Here is a 17638-nt window from a genome sequence, read left to right on the forward strand (position 1 = left end):
GTCATTGTGGATTTATGGAACCGTGTAACCGGATTAAGTTGGTTTTGAGTTCATCTGGATAGTTTTACAACATGACCCCACTCTATTTAATGACTTTAAGGTTGACAAAATCTTCAAGCAGCAATGCAATTTTCAGGGTGATACAGCTTTCCCATCCAGTATGCAATACAATAATGCTGTTCGGGATAATTGTGTGCTTAACCTCAGTATTCCTGTTGGGACTAGATGGAAGATTTGTGAGCCCCGACACATTTCCGTCAATCTGCCAGTCAAGAGCTTGGCTTCTTGCTATTGGCTTTACTTTATCGTTTGGTGCAATGTTCAGCAAAGTTTGGAGAGTGCACAGACTGAGCACCGCTGCTAAAACTGACCCAAAAGGGCGAATGGTAAGTTTAAGAATTGCTTAGTTTGAGAATTGTCTAAGTTTACATTATAAACTAAACTAAAAAACAAAAACATACGTGATAACGTGGTAGAGTTTTATAATTGAATTGTACGGTTGTTCAGTTCAAGTTGTTTAACTTTAACAATCACCTCGAACAACAAACTGGTGAAACTCTCGTTTCAATTAAAAGTATTCAGTAAAGTTTTCTCTCTGCCATGTTAAATGGAATTCCCGTACTTACATATGGCGTAAACTCTAAAGTTTGTATTGCTTTTCAATAGTTCTTCAGAGTTTTCTTAAACGTTTACTTTCAAGAAGAATGAACATCAAAAAGAGTATATTTTACGTGAAACTCTGCACAGTGGAAATACTTTGTGATTGGTTAAAATCAGCATCAAGCTAAAGCTGCTTTTTTGACTTTTTTTCAAAAATACAGTACCACTTTACCACGTTATAATTTTCTGCCACACCCTGTCTATGCACTAAAATGTGCTTACATTGTTTTGCACAAATTTTCTGTGATTATCTCTGAAACCAAACTCTCTAACCACCTCAAAAACTAGCAAGGTAATTTTGGAGCACACTACGGGAAAGAGGAGGAAAACCGGCGTTTTTTGAGTATGGGTTTACTGTTGTACCTCAAAAAACAGCAGAGCTATAGACAGTCAAACTTTTGAGGCTCTTTTTCATAGAATCGAGTTTTTGGTCTCCAAGATTTTCTAGAATATGTCGTAACCTAGAAGAGATACGGAAAAAGGGTTAAAATTGCTTACAAAATGTCAAGGAAAATGAATCTGGACTTTAAACTGACATATAATGTCCTCTGAAAGTGCATACAGGGTGACCAAATTATCCTTCAATTTTTTGACTCCCTGAACGCCAAAAGGGACCAAGGTAATGTTGGAGCACACCATTGGAAAGAGGAGAAAAAACTAAAATTTTTTTGAGTGGTTTACCGTTGCTGTACCTCAAAAGACAGAGACAGTCAAAATTTTGAGGCACTTAAGTTTGTGAGCTCCAAAAACTCAAAAAGTGCAAAAGATCAAAAATGCATATAAAATAGCAGCATATTATCATAAAAATATTTTAAATGCGTATTTGCCAATCACATTGACTTGTTCTGTATCAATATATTTGCCTTTATGAATATAATATTATCACCATGGAGTCAAGACTGAAAGTGACTTTACTTTATGGTAAAAGATCCATTAATTCTACATTTTACGTTGATAAACCAAAGAAAGTCGAAGAAGAATTAGGATGGGAAAACCGAAAAAATCTAAAATTTGCATTAGCAAGTAAAATTAAGTTAAGTAAATCTGAGAAAAACATGAAATTTGGGTGAGAAAGTGAAATTTGGGTTAAGCTAAAAGAAAAAACATTTATGATTATAAAATTGAAAAACATGAAACTTGAGTAGTAAAACTTGGGTTAATGTAAATGCGAAAACCAGAAAAAAATTAATCTTGAGTTAAGGTAGACAAAAAAACGATGAATTTTTGAAAAAAAAATCTATTAGCAATTTTTAAATAAATTTTTTACAAAAAAATCACAGAGGGAGACTGTTTGTGATTAGTCCAAAAAAAGCAGCTTTCAGCTTCCTGTTTTTCTTTGACCAATCACAAACTACGACCTACTGTGATTGACGCATAAGGGAGTTTTTAAATTCTGTTAATAAAACCGATTTGAACAGCCTTTCTTACAGAAAAAAGTCCAACCCTGGAAACTATATTCCATGGTATCCGGACTTCTGGTGATAGACTTAATCATAATGATAGCGTGGCAAGTAATCGATCCATTACAAAGGCGAGTGGAGCTATTTCCTCTTGAAGATCCTTTGGAAGAATCCGATGATTCGAAGATTCGACCAGAACTGGAACATTGCGAAAGTCATCATAACAACGTATGGCTTTCCGTGATTTTCGCCTATAAAGGCCTGGTGTTGGTGAGTTTTTTTGTAATGTTTTTGGTAGTGTTTTTTAAATAATTTTTTTAGCTATTTGGACTGTTCCTCGCCTACGAAACTAGATCACTAAAAATTAAGCAGATTAACGACTCTCAGTACGTGGCACTCACTATCTACAATGTAGTTATAATGTGCCTGATCACTGTTCCTGTTGCAATGGTGATTTCCAGCCAACAGGATGCTAGTTTCGCTTTTATATCTGTGGCCATTACTTTTTGTTGTTTTCTCTGTATGGCTCTTATATTTTTACCAAAGGTAAATCAACTAGTACTCCCACTGGAATTCATTTTAAAAGAAAATTATAACAGGTAATAGCTGTGCTAAGTAGGGCTAACGATAAGGCTGAAAGCAAATACAACCACGACGAGCGGCCTTCTAAAGAAGACGAGGAAAGGTACCAAAGGCTGCTAAGCGACAATGAAGAACTGCAAAGACTTATTTCACAAGTAAGTCACTATGCCTATTTCAAAGTAACTGTATGAAAAAGTGAAAATGTACGCAGAAAGAAGAAAAAATCAAGCTTTTAAGGGACAGACTGCACGACAAGGAAAAGGACACTAGCTCCAGTAAATCGGCGAGGATAGTTGCCAACCCTTCGGTGCTTACCCAAGGTAAGGACACCTTGATTGTAGCTGATTTCATTACAGATGCTGGAACATCCGACTCAGCTTTTGGTGGATGCGTCTCAGTCTACACCAGATCGTCTAGATGTAGCCAATCAGATGCTGAATTCAGTGACAGCTATTTGTAATTTGGTTGAACGTTAATTATTAGTCAAGTTTTGCAATATGCACTAGTTAAGTAATGATCCAGTGTAAATATCGCACAGATTGATGTTGTGTAGTTATGAAGAAGTACCCAAAGAGAACGAAAGGAGATATAAAGCTAATTAACCCCAATGTCAATTACCTACTCATATTATATACCCCAAATCAATTTATATATGGCCTATATATTATTTTTATATCCTTTTGTGGAAATGTTGTGTTTTTCACACACCTTTTATAAACCTGTTATAAATTAGCCAAATAATGTTGCACTGATCCTGACTACAGTCTGTTCAGTGACTGTTGACTGTTGCGTCACAATTGTTATAGCGTTCTTAGTAGCATTTAGAGGCCTCTGACATATTAAAACAACTCTGGAGAGGGTTAAAACACTTGTAGAGGCTTCTGGCACATTTTAGAAGGATCTCAATAGCATTTAAAGGTTTATAACACTTTAAAAATGGTCCTAGAGGCTTCTGGCAAATTAAAACAGTTCTGGAAAAGTTTAAGACAGTTGTAAAGAGAGCTGGAACTTTTCAGAATGTTCTCAGTAGCGTTTAGAGGTCATTGATGCTTTTGACATATTAAAACAACTCTAGAGAGGCTTAAAACACTTGTAGAGGCTTTTTGTTACATTTTAGAAGCTTCTCAAGCTTTATGACACTTTCAAAATGATTCTATAAGCCTCTGGCAAATTAAAACAGTTCTGGTAAAGTTTAAGACAGTTGTAAAGAGAGCTGGAACTTTTCAGAATGTTCTCAGTAGCATTTAGAGGTCATTGATGCTTTTGACATATTAAAACAACTCTGGAGAGGCTTAAAACACTTGTAGAGACTTCTTATTACATTTTAGAAGCTTCTCAAGTTTTATGACACTTTCAAAATGATTCTATAGGCCTCTGGAAAATTAAAACAATTCTGGTAAAGTTTAAGACAGTTGTAAAGAGAGCTGGAACTTTTCAGAATGTTCTCAGTAGCATTTAGAGGTCATTGATGCTTTTGACATATTAAAACAACTCTGGAGAGGCTTAAAACACTTGTAGAGACTTCTTATTACATTTTAGAAGCTTATCAAGTTTTATGACACTTTCAAAATGATTCTATAGGCCTCTGGAAAATTAAAACAATTCTGGTAAAGTTTAAGACAGTTGTAAAGAGAGCTGGAACTTTTCAGAATGTTCTCAGTAGCATTTAGAGGTCATTGGTGCTTTTGACATATTAAAACAACTCTGGAGAGACTTAAAACACTTGTAGAGGCTTCTTATTACATTTTAGAAGCTTCTCAAGTTTTATGACACTATCAAAATGATTCTATAGGCCTCTGGCAAATTAAAACAGTTCTGGTAAAGTTTAAGACAGTTGTAAAGAGAGCTGGAACTTTTCAGAATGTTCTCAGTAGCATTTAGAGGTCATTGATGCTTTTGACATATTAAAACAACTCTAGAGAGGCTTAAAACACTTGTAGAGGCTTTTTGTTACATTTTAGAAGCTTCTCAAGCTTTATGACACTTTCAAAATGATTCTATAAGCCTCTGGCAAATTAAAACAGTTCTGGTAAAGTTTAAGACAGTTGTAAAGAGAGCTGGAACTTTTCAGAATGTTCTCAGTAGCATTTAGAGGTCATTGATGCTTTTGACATATTAAAACAACTCTAGAGAGGCTTAAAACACTTGTAGAGGCTTTTTGTTACATTTTAGAAGCTTCTCAAGTTTTATGACACTTTCAAAATGATTCTATAGGCTTCTGGCAAATTAAAACAGTTCTGGTAAAGTTTAAGACAGTTGTAAAGAGAGCTGGAACTTTTCAGAATGTTCTCAGTTGCATTTAGAGGTCTTTAGCACATTCAAAACAGTCCTCGAAGCCTCTGACATATTCAAACAACCCTGAGAAGGTTTAAGACCCTTGTAGGCATTTTTTAGAAGATTGTCAGATGCATTTAAAGGTCTCTGGTTCTTTCAAAATGGCTCTCAAGGTTTCTGGTAATTTAAATCAAATCAAATAATCATCATACCTGAATGGGATTTTGATAAAAGATAAAAACCTCAAAATAGTCTCTTTTCTTCGATTTTCGTCTAATGAAATATCACGCAACAGTCAGAAGTCACTAAATTTGAAACTATTATACATTGTTATTAAAATTTTAAATATATGTGTGCTATAATTAGAATATAATTAAGTGTTCTATAACAATCATTAAAGCTTTTTGGATCTAGTTATACACTTTAACTTATCTCGTTATAACATAAAAAGTTAAAGAGAAAAATATGTTCCTCCCATTTTGTCAAACAAAAAAGTAATATAAGTTTATGTTGTAACGAGATAATTATTAATATTTTTTATGGACAAGTTAGAGTTTTTTGGGAGTGAATTATTTTTCTTTTTATAACAGATACAAGGGACGAAAGAATATGACTAACGGAGTTAAGGCACAGGCCGCCTAGTGAGGAATCGTCCAGGACCGGTAACAAACATTTTGCGGAAACTGTCAAGTTATAAAATCGTGTGGACTGTGTGTTAATTGACATTTTATAAAATCAGTGACAGTTAAACAATTAGGGTAATCGAGTTATAGAGTGGTAAAACACCGAATTTAAAATCTAGTATCATTTGGAAATCATTCAGTAGATGATAGATAATTTGTTGTTAAATATACGTTTAAGGCCCGTTGTTATGTATATAATATCCCTCTTCTGCAATAGACTTATTTACACTCAACAGCGTAGAATTGTGGTAAGGACACTATTAGTTTTCTAGAACGATAAATAACGCTCAAGGTGTTAGTGATATAATAATACTATATACAATAGAAAATTGATGTATTAAGTTGGAAAAAAGCACAAAACCACTGTTTTTGACGGCTCAAAATGGTTTATTTCATCTAAATATTACAAGAAAATAAATTCTAAATATCAATGTGATAGAGCGTGCTAACGTGTATGTTTGAAAATATTGTAAAGAGCTTTTAGATCCAATTTTGTTTTATCTGTTTGTATGTAATTATGTTATAACGAGATTTAGGTTTAAATTTATACCATTGTTACTGTTTTGCAACGAAAATATCCAATTGGTTAATCATATCAGTTTTAATAAGCACCTTTATTGACAGAAAATATACAAAATTCTTCAAAATTTAAATAATATTATAACTGTTTTTGGTAAGAACCATATTACCTCAAATTAAAATTACGTCATAGTAATATACATACATACAATCTGTAATGTTTTCAAGAGCACAACAATATGTAATAATAATAATTTAAAGAGCACTCCTTGACTATAATAAATACGGTTATTTTGTATTATTTCATTTTGATAAGTTTGTGAATTTGCGATGTACTGATTAGTACCAAATATTTTCAAACAGTTTAACTGTCAAAATATGTGTTCAGATCCAATCAGCTAACCTATTCTTATGTCAAATTAAATTTCAAGTAAAAACGTACATTTGTGTTTTATTTGCTTAGAGTAAATCAAAAGTGTTAAATCCAAAACCTTTAGCTTTTAAAATTGATTTAAAAAAAAATCTGAAAAACGCTTTGTATAGTCTGAAAAGAATAAAGTGTAATTCAAGATAAATGGTGATTACGTCATCATCTGATTTTCTTAGCAGGCGAGTTTAGTTTAGTTGTAGTTGTCACTTTTCAATGTTGTCACATTGTTTGTAGGAGTAAAAGAGTGACTTCTCAGCACTTTAAAGTAGATGAAGTAATAGAAAATAGAAAAACAAGAGATTTAATATGTCGCCAAAATATACACGCTTAACGAAACCGTTATGGGGTATTATTTAGATTATTATTAGTATTATTGCATATTATGCACTATATTATAAGATTATGTGGATTATCAATATTAGTAAGATTAATGCGTATTATTAATATTATTTGGCGAGTGACACCAAAAAAAAAGATGCCAAATTAAATAGATTAAATAAACTAGAAAAAGCTTTACTCAGGTAGCACAAACGATGACGTAACCACCAACTGCTGTGGCTTTCTCTGTTGGTTGGTGAAATTTTTTTGGATTTTGGACAGCAATTTCAGTTTGATTATTTAGAACAAATTTTAAGCGTGTTTTTTCTCACTGCTCGTACATCCTGTATATCGATTTTTCTGTACAAAAATACAGTCTTATAGGGCTCGGCACTATATCGGGCGATGCCACCGCCCTCTGTACAAGAAAGCCAAGAAGGAGCATGCCAAAAATTCCAATATGGCCGAAATAGTGGTTGACAGTTTGCATTTGTTTGTATTGTGGAAATTGAGTTTTTCCATGATTAAATTAATTTTTAAGGTTTAAAGTCAGGACTTGGGATTACTTGCCAAAGTAATTTTTGTTTGCTATTATATATTGTTGTTTATATGTTTATTGTTCTAGTGAAAGTGTAGTTTGTGTTAATTTTATTCTGTTATCACTATTGTTATTGTTCCGTCATTGTTCTATAATTTGTTGTTGTTTTTTTAACTTATTCTATTGCCTCTACAATATGCCGTCCAGTTGTTGTTTGCCAAATTGTAAAAGCAATTTGGTGAAAGGCCCAAAAGTGTCAGTCTTTTACTTTCCAAAAGACCCTGCTCGAACCCAATAGTGGTTGAAAGCTTTGAACTAGAATGATTTTACTCCAACACAATACTCAGTGGCAAGTACAATATGCTTTCTCATTCAGTAAACTTATTGCCTCTTACATACATAGGTATGTGAGTTACATTTTGAGAGCAACAAAGGTTTACTCTGAAGAAACAGGACATCTTTTAGAAGTTCCATTGGCACATTTACATTTTAAAAGAAAGGTCTTGGTAATAATATAAAACCCATTTACCAGTTTTGCTTACCTAGCTTCAAGGATTTCCAAATTTTTTTTGATTGAGCAGTTTTCACATTAGTTTGTTGTACTTTCCAGGACAAAGGGTTCTAACCAAACTTGCTTTGGCTGGACTTTATTGGGTATAAAAAGCCATATCTATACAAGAATGAAGCGTTCTTTGATTTTTCACTTACAACTTCAACTACACGAAAAAATTTAAAAAAACATATTTTCTACTGCATCTGTATAGGTTGTTGTACAAAACAAAAACCACTAACGCCGCCATTAAAAGTGACATTCTAGGCTTTCTTGTATAGAGGGCGGTGCCTGCATCGGCCCATATACTGCCGCCTGCTGTATAAACGAGTAACTAGTAAGTGCCACCATAATGTCCGCGATTTTCTAATTTTGCTTCTATAGATGGGAGTTGCCTGTAAAGACACACTTCTCTTAGTTGTTGTTTTAGACCGTAGATGGCAGCATACGCCATATTATACTACTAATTTTCCTTAATTAGATTTTTCGTAAAAATTCTAATACCTTTGTACTGTAGAATTATGTAAAATAAAATTTGTTTTAATAAATTTTTTTGTCACAAAATATTTTGACTTGGCAACAATACTCAAATTCCCCTATTTATTTTAAATACCTCCTCCTACCAGTATTTACTTGACATGGGACAATTTTTACTAACATTCTTTCCAACAACAACAACTTGTCAGTTTGTTTAAAAAAAAACTTACCGAAGTAAAACAACAGATATCTATTTTATCTTCAAGCTAATTCGAATCCACTTAAAAATTATTGGGTGCAAATTTAAAATGCAAACGAACCAATTTATTTTGTATTATTGTCGTTGAGCTGATGATAGTCCGCCAGCAGGGGTGAAATTCTATATTATATCTCACCCTTTCTAATGGTCGCGTCCCTTTAACATGGGGGGGTGGCTAATATAGAGCTAATAATGCGAGTTCACACTTCCGGTTCGGTGCGTCCAATTCTGTCACTCTAATGGCACATTAAAGAAATATTTGCTCTCGCCTGTCTGTGCGGTCAACTTCCGATCCGTCATTACCCCATTAAAATTAGTACTGCACTACCGGTTTTCTGGATGTTTTCTCATTCTCAAATTATTTATTCATTCTGAGTAAAATATCAGATGCAAGAGTTGTTTCTGAGATTTCTGAGCTTGGCTAGTCAATTTAGTGATTATATCTGATATGGTCCTGGAAAATGAACTAATACAAACCACTTTATATTCTTTATTCCTCGTTTTCCCGGTCTGCGCAATTCGTTCCTGAAGCAGAAGATATGATTCGCGGTGACAGCGTTGGATGGTCGGCAATTTCCAGCGAATTAGGGAACGAGATAGCCAATGAAGCGGCACATTTCCCCCTTAGGTTTAATGACTACTTTACCAGTGTTACGTAGAAAATACGGGGGGTGAACAAATTACGTAAATGTGGCCTCGCTTTTCCTATTATCTGCCGATAAATGGATTTTTCTACGAAAGAAATGACATTAGGGGGAACAAAGTCGATGACTACTGTCGTTCGAGGGATAATGCTTATATAAATGTATCTTTTAGTTCAGAATTTGTCAGTCCGATTAAAACCAAAATGAGAGTAAATTAATAAATTTGAACAATTTTAACAGACTAGCAAAAATACATAACAAAAAAATCATATTGCTAGACGGTCTATTGAATTTACTGGGAGAATTCAACAGTCAATTAGGCAGGAAACTTTTTGAGTTAAGTTATCCTGATTATCAAAAAATGTATAGCTTGTACGTTGTATTCAGTATATTATTTCTTAAATTAGAGAAGACTTTCAAATATACAAACGTTTTTTTGGAGATTTTAAAACTTCCTAGAGAGAGACACTTAAAATTTGTTCTAAATAATCAAACTGAAATTGCTGTCCAAAATTCAAAAAAATTTCACCAACCAACAGAGCAAGCCACAGCAGTTGGTGGTTACGTCATGGTTTGTGCTACCTGAGTAAAGCTTTTTCTAGTTTATTTAATCTATTTATTTTGGTGTCACTCACCAAATAATATTAATAATATGCATTAATCTTACTAATATTGATAATCCACATAATCTTATAATATAGTGTGCAATAATACTAATAATAATCTAAATAATACCCCATAACGGTTTCGTTAAGCGTGTCAAGTGTCAAATCCTCATATTTTGGCGTCATATTAAATCTCTTGTTTTGGCAATTCTATTGTTTTTCTATTTTCTATTACTTCAGCTACTTTAAAGTGCTGAGAACTCACGCTTTTACTCCTTACAAAACAATATGACAACATTGAAAAGTGACAACTACAACTAAACTAAACTCGCCTGCTAAGAAAAGCAGATGATGACGTAATCATCATCTATCTTGAATTACACTTTATTCTTTTCAGATAATACAAAGCGTTTTTCAGATTTTTTTAAAATCAATTTTAAAAGCTGGGTTAGGTTTTGGATTTAACACTTTTGATTTACTCTAAGCAAATAAAACACAAATGTACGTTTTTACTTGAAATTTACTTTGACATAAGAATAGGTTAGCTGATTGGATCTGAACACATATTTTGACAGTTAAACTGTTTGAAAATATTTGGTACTATTCAGTACATCGCAAATTCACAAACTTATCAAAATGAAATAATACAAAATAACCGTATTTATTATAGTCAAGGAGTGCTCTTTAAATTATTATTATTACATATTGTTGTGCTATTGAAAACAGTACAGATTGTATGTATGTATATTACTATGACGTAATTTTAATTTGAGGTAATATGGTTCTTACCAAAAACACTTATAATATTATTTAAATTTTGAAGAATTCTGTATATTTTCTGTCAATAAAGGTGCTTATTAAAACTGATATGATTAACCAATTGGATATTATCGTTGCAAAACAGTAACAAAAAAATCATATTGCTAGACGGTCTATTGAATTTACTGGGAGAATTCAACAGTCAATTAGGCAAGAAACTTTTAGAGTTAAGTTATCCTGATTATCAAAAAATGCATAGCTTATACGTTGTATTCAGTTTCTAATATTATTTCTTAAATTAGAGAAGACTTTCAAATATACAAACGTTTTTTCGGCGATTTTAAAACTTCCTAGAAAAGTTAAGACAATTAGTAAAGGCATCTGGTTCTGCTAGTTTCTCTAAATAACTCTAGAACCTTGGTAATTTTTTAAATTTTTGGAGTGTTTACAACATGTTTTTTACAATTTTTGGAAGGCTTTTAGTGGTATTTGGTCGCATATTTAAAACCACTTCAAAAAGACTCAAGAAAGATAATTTTAAAAGCTCTCTAGAGGTTTCAGGACAGTTAGTCTCTTGGCATTGTTAAAATGACTGCAGTAACCAGTATTTACATACTATTTCTTAAAATAACCAAGATCCTTATAGTGGACACACATCAATTGTTACTCTGTCAGGGAACTAAAAATGTTTTTTTGGGGATGCATACAGTTTCCCCAAAGGGTACCTAGTTCTAACTATTATCATCAGGAAAAAACTCGTTTTTTTTTGCCAATTTAGTTCACTGACGTTTTCCGAATTTTGCAGAAAACGGTAAAAAAACCAAAACATATAAAACCAATTTGGGTATTAATACATTTCAAGATATGTTTGGGTAACAAATGAGAAAACGTCCTTTGTTTATTTTAAAAGTGTCCGAAAGCAGAAAAAAGGAAATCCAATCCTAATCCAAGCCAGTAGTCGGTGATATATGATGGTAAAAACCTCAGTTACCGCCCTTGCAAGATAAATGCGTATGTGTAGCATTGTTTCCTGTTTCTCGAAAAGAAACCCTCTTAATTTGGCGCGTTACTTAGTTAACGGGGGGAGAAAGACGTCAACAATGGGGTTTGTCACCGTCGAAATTAGCCCTAAGTGAATTCTTTGGATGGTCGTTTATCAACTCGAGAGTCGAGTTTCTTTTAGCTCCCTTTTATTTTTAGCTGTATTGATTTACCACAGCAATTTATTTCTGTACTTCTCTCAACTTAAACGAAAACGATATATCACTTATTACGTGACGTGTTATTGCACCACTGGATCTGGACACTGGCAACGTAATTGGTTTTATTTGTCACTGTTGGAAAATTGAAAATTGTCACAAAGGATGATAAATAATTCGACAAAACCCTCGCAGGGGGTTAATATTACACCGGAATACAACAGTAGCAAGTCTAAGCGATCTGACCTGAAATGACATTTTCAGATATCCAGGGAATCGGTATACTCAAAAGTGGGGTATAAAAGCCTCTATTCAAGTAGAAAGAGACATTTTAAAAAGCGAATAGGGCCACTTTGTTTGAGCTGGAGCAAACACAAACAGGAACGGTCCATAGCAGCCCGAACGTAACATGGTTACGACGATATTGAAAAATTGAAAGGGCTTTTAAGGGTACATTCGGGAAAGATTTCCAACAAGGGAAAGGTCACTAGCCAAGGCAAAGCACAGCCAGTAAATATAGTAAAGTGAGCTGATACGTGCTGAAAAGCCAAAAGCCGCAGGAGAATACACAAGCAGTTTCAGTTGAAAGAGCTGTTTTAGTGGCCGAGCAAATCGGACGGGAATTATTTAGAGACGCTCGTCCTTTGATGCCCTTTTATGAACTTGTTGGGAATTTCTGAGACACGCCGAGAGGAATTGAATTAAACTGCAGGAAAATTGCAGTAACGAGACTGGTGATAGTTCAAGAAATTAATCTGTCTACTCAAAACTCCTTGCTAGTAATAATGCAAGCATTTTCATTTTGATGCATCCACTATTATGGAAATTCTAATGTTTCTTTATTTAAAATTACATATTTATAGTACATAAAATGAAATAGCGTCAATAAATCAATAGGTGGATGCTGCTTTTACCTATCTTACTGTAATATCCGCAATGCCAACATAAATTTCTACCTTGTAGTTTGTTATAATATTCCTGTGTTCAATATGACTCTATTTTAATTAACAATGATTTTAGCTCTTTCTTAAAAAATATTACGTTGGTTTGATTCTTAAGTGACATTGGCAAACTATTATATAACTTAATACAAGAATAACATCTGTAAGTTTCATTATTTACATGTATTGAATCATTAACAGTTAGACGTTTATTTTTTGTTTTAAAAATTGCTAACTTTGTTTTTTCGGTGTTCAATATTAGCTGATTCTGTTTGAGCCAATTAGAGGTTTGGTGTAAGGCATCCTGAGCCTTGACCACAAGGCCAGGCAGGTCTGAGCCAGATAGTAGAATGTTGGTGTCATCTGCATAGCTCGTTAACATAAATTCTTCTCCCATATTGTACATGTTATTAATATAAATAACAAAAAGACCGGGACCCAAAATGCTTCCCTGAGCAATCCCCGTATTGCTTATACCTATTTCGGATTTTGCCGAATTTATTACCACTCTTTGCGGCCTATTTGACAGATATGATTTGATCCATTCACTTGCTTTTCCCCTTATCCCATAATTTGACTAGCAGATTCTCGTGATTAACACAATCGTATGCCTTGCTCAGATCCAGAAAAATACCCAAAGCAATATCATAAGATAGCCGTGTTTGTAGATCTGCCAGTCAAATATTCATGCTGATTGTTTGCCAACAAGCTATTGCAATTCAAAAAATTTAGAATCCTAGTACTCATTACTTTTTCGAATATTTTGGAGAAACTGGGTATAAATATCGGCCTGTAGTTGTTAGGGTCTTCTATTTCTCCCTTATTTTTGAATAAAGGCTTTATGTTTTTTGCAATTTTCAGCTCGTCAAGGAAGATGCCAGCACACAGTGAGTTGTTAATAAGATACCTCAATATATCCAGAAATTGTATTATACTTGATTTAACAATACATATTGGGATATTGTCATCTCCCGAAGTGTATTTTTTAGTTTACCGGCGATTTCTAACAATTCATCTTTCGTTACAGGCTTGAGAAACATTGATTGATTGTGTTTTCATTTATGTTACACTGAAATAGCAATAGTTTTTGTTTGCTTAATAAATTTGGTACTACAGTTAGAAAGTGTCTATTCATTTGGTTTGATAATGCGTAGTCACCTCCAGTAACATCATTCGATTTATTTATTTTCCTTACCAGCTTCCTACATAGGCTCCACATGGTTTTCATCTAATTATCTCATATTTTAAAATTTTTTCAGTTTTTAATAAATTATCATATTCATTTTTCTTTGTTTTGTATGCGGATTTCGACTGTAAGATCACTGCCACTTTCTTCACTTAAGTTTCATATTTTTAATGATATTAATGTTTTGTTTTATATGCTAATAAAGGTACTTTTATTATTGTCAATAACATTACTAATAAAACTTCTTTTAACCAGCTGGGTGTTACACACTTTTTTTTCTACTACAGTATTGCTAACCGAAATTTTTAACATGAAATTTTTTGACGTAACTTGTCAAATGAGGAAAAAAAAAACAAACGGTGTCAAAATTCGTTCGGTTTAAAAAGTTTCCTCACCTAAACCGATTTGGGTTTGTCGCAGCCCAGAAACCTGTTAAGCTGGCGCTAAGAGATATATCGATTAGTTGTGGAGAACCTTATCAGAACCATTGTCATGTTTAGATACCTTAATTTAACTGACTACATCCTACGAAAGCACTATCTCGATCTTATGCGTCGTTTTTCTTTTTCGTGTTGCACTAAGGACTTGATGGATCACCCCCATTTATCGCGACAACCATTTCATTGATTGCCTTTAAAGTTTTAAATTATCGTTTTTATGATAAGATGTCTGCGCTTTCTGTGTGTGACTCTTTATTTTCCGATGCTATCTACTGCTATTAGTAATAAATAAATAAATAACGAGAACGTGTCGTAAACACACCCCCCAGCTATCAACGGAATAATCCAGCAAAAATAAGGGAACCGTCGTTTTATTGGTAATTTGTCATTTCCATTATGAACTGCGGAGCATAACTGAAGAATATTTACGTTACATTAGCTATGAATGGACCAAAGTAGTCATTGGTTGACTCATTAATATTTATATCGACATAAATCACTCCCGTATAAGGAAACGCTTAAATTCTATTGTACACAAAGAACGGAGATAAGCCGATATGTGGGGTGCTTTTAGGGACTTTAGATTTTTAAAGCGGCATGACCATGAAGAATCGGGATCAGCATCGATGGATGGATGGATATAATGTTCAAATCCTGCTAAATCACTTTTCGATTTTTCAGTATTTTATAGACGGATAAAAGATTTTGCATTCGTATTATGCGGGAACCATTGATGTATAGTCTCTACAGATTTTTTTTTTTTGGAAGCATTTGGTATTTAATATATTCTTCTATAAGTACAGTTCAGTTCTCCCTGTACAGCTTTCAAACAATATTATCAGTTACAAATCTAAAAAACATTTGGCCTGCTATATCCTCCATCTGGTATTCTCTTGTTACTTGATTCAAACATTTAAATCGGCTAAAAACAATTATTAAAAGCATCGATGCTGCATATCAAAGAGACAAATTTAAATTCGGAATCCCCCAAACGCAAAAGGCACGATAAGGGCACCGTTATTGGATACGCGGCCCTAAATCGGGATAGAGACCCTATGGCGTGGTATGTTCGCGATCTGTTTGCCGATAAGATGATTGAGGCTCATTTTACATTGTTATTCATGGATTGGGACGTTGGGCCGAGCTTTCTCGAAAATATATCCGGTTACATTTGGAAGGGTAGCGTCGATATTTCTAAGAGGCGTATGAACAACTAATTATGTTATGATAGGCGATTCTAGAGTATGAATCAGGTTCCCATAGTTGTTATGCGTGCGCCCTTCTAATTACTAAAGTCTCCATTAAAAACTGAAGCGATTAATGTTTATAATTCGTGGGCACTTTGCCGTTGTGAACGGGCACGTGTCGTTCGGCCACTAATACTTCAAACTATCACGTGTCAGATGATTTATGGTGCTGATATTACTGGCTCATTCATGAAATGTTGATTCAGAGATAGTTTGGTGTGTTTTAGGGTTGGGGTTAACACCTTTATGAAGTGTAGAGGTGGATTAAGGGCAAACAGGCTAAATGGGACAATAAACCACATTTTTCACATTTTTATTGATCACTTCCTTGTTAAGAAACTTTACACTAGAAAGTGAATATTACATTATCAAAGTTTTATGTATAATTTGTGTTGTGTGTTATTTGATTCACTTTGTACGAACTTTTGTATGACAATTAATAGTCAATTTAATAGTATTTCAAGAGATATAAAACATGGTTTTGTAATCATTCAAAAATTGACATTTTTGTAAAAAGTGCAATTTTGGCAATTTTTTTATTTTGCTCCGGGAGGGTTTCAATGCACAGCAAAGGGCATATTTATACTAAAGGACCTTAAATTAGGTGAAATAAGTACAAAAAAAGCACTTTAAAATTTTTCATTTTTCAAAAAAATTGAAAGAATGAGGGGGTATTGCGGGTCTTTTTTTACTACTTTTTGAAATTCAATATCTCGGTAACATGAAGAGCTAGAGAGGCCAGTTTTGGCTCATTTTGTAGTATTTTTTATCCTCTTTCTAATAGCGTTTTAGTGAAATCTCCAAGAGTTCAAATAAAAAAGTTACAATCATCCAAAAATTGAAAAAATGTTATTTTTGCAAAAAGTGGAATTTTGGCAATTTTTTATTTTGCTCCAGGAGGGTTCCAATGCACAGTAAAGGGTATATTTATACCAAAGGACCTTAAATTAGGTGAAATAAGTACAAAAAAAGCACTTTAAAATTTTTCATTTTTAAAAAAAAATTGAAAGAATGAGGGGGTATTGCGGGTCTTTTTTTACTACTTTTTGAAATTCAATATCTCGGTAACATGAAGAGCTAGAGAGGCCAGTTTTGGCTCATTTTGTAGTATTTTTTATCCTCTTTCTAATAGCGTTTTAGTGAAATCTCCAAGAGTTCAAATAAAAAAGTTACAATCATCCAAAAATTGAAAAAATGCTATTTTTGCAAAAAGTGGAATTTTGGCAAATTTTTATTTTGCTCCAGGAGGGTTCCAATGCACAGTAAAGGGTATATTTATACTAAAGGACCTTAAATTAGGTGAAATAATTACAAAAAAAGCACTTTAAAATTTTTAATTTTTCAAAAAAATTGAAAGAATGGGGGGATTGCGGGTCTTTTTTTTACTACTTTTTGAAATTCAATATCTCGGTAACATGAAGAGCTAGAGAGGCCAGTTTTGGCTCATTTTGTAGTATTTTTTATCCTCTTTCTAATAGCGTTTTAGTGAAATCTCCAAGAGTTCAAATAAAAAAGTTACAATCATCCAAAAATTGAAAAAATGCTATTTTTGCAAAAAGTGGAACTTTGGCAAATTTTTATTTTGCTCCAGGAGGGTTCCAATGCACAGTAAAGGGTATATTTATACCAAAGGACGTTAAATTAGGTGAAATAAGTACAAAAAAAGCACTTTAAAATTTTTAATTTTTCAAAAAAATTGAAAGAATGGGGGGGTATTGCGGGTCTTTTTTTACTACTTTTTGAAATTCAATATCTCGGTAACATGAAGAGCTAGAGAGGCCAGTTTTGGCTCTTATTGTAGTATTTTTTATCTTCTTTCTAATGGCGTTTTAGTGAAATCTATAAGAGTTCAAATAAAAAAGTTACATATATAATATCTATCATTCAAAAAATGAAAAAATTCCATTTTTGCAAAAAGTGCAATTTT

The 17638-nt window shown here is 33.2% G+C and overlaps 1 protein-coding gene across 2 annotated transcripts in view; it reads left to right on the forward strand.

Moving 5' to 3' along the window:
• Nucleotides 1–6559, forward strand: part of GABA-B-R1 (gamma-aminobutyric acid type B receptor subunit 1) — a 75823-nt gene extending 69264 nt beyond the window's left edge. The window contains exons 11-15 of one of the 2 annotated variants that reach the window (XM_081986397.1): nt 137–386; nt 2091–2330; nt 2382–2606; nt 2660–2797; nt 2854–6559. In XM_081986397.1, the coding sequence (XP_081842523.1) occupies nt 137–386; nt 2091–2330; nt 2382–2606; nt 2660–2797; nt 2854–3102 (1102 nt within the window). In that variant the 3' untranslated portion in view covers nt 3103–6559. Of the gene's footprint in view, nt 1–136; nt 387–2078; nt 2331–2381; nt 2607–2659; nt 2798–2853 lie in introns of both variants that reach the window. The other variant, XM_081986396.1, reaches the window with a different exon arrangement.
• The last annotated feature ends 11079 nt before the right edge of the window (nt 6560–17638 follow it).

This window comes from Ips typographus, linkage group LG9 (assembly GCF_016097725.1).
Source record: "Ips typographus isolate SLU linkage group LG9, UJ_Ityp_2.0, whole genome shotgun sequence".
NCBI classification, from domain to species: domain Eukaryota; kingdom Metazoa; phylum Arthropoda; class Insecta; order Coleoptera; family Curculionidae; genus Ips; species Ips typographus.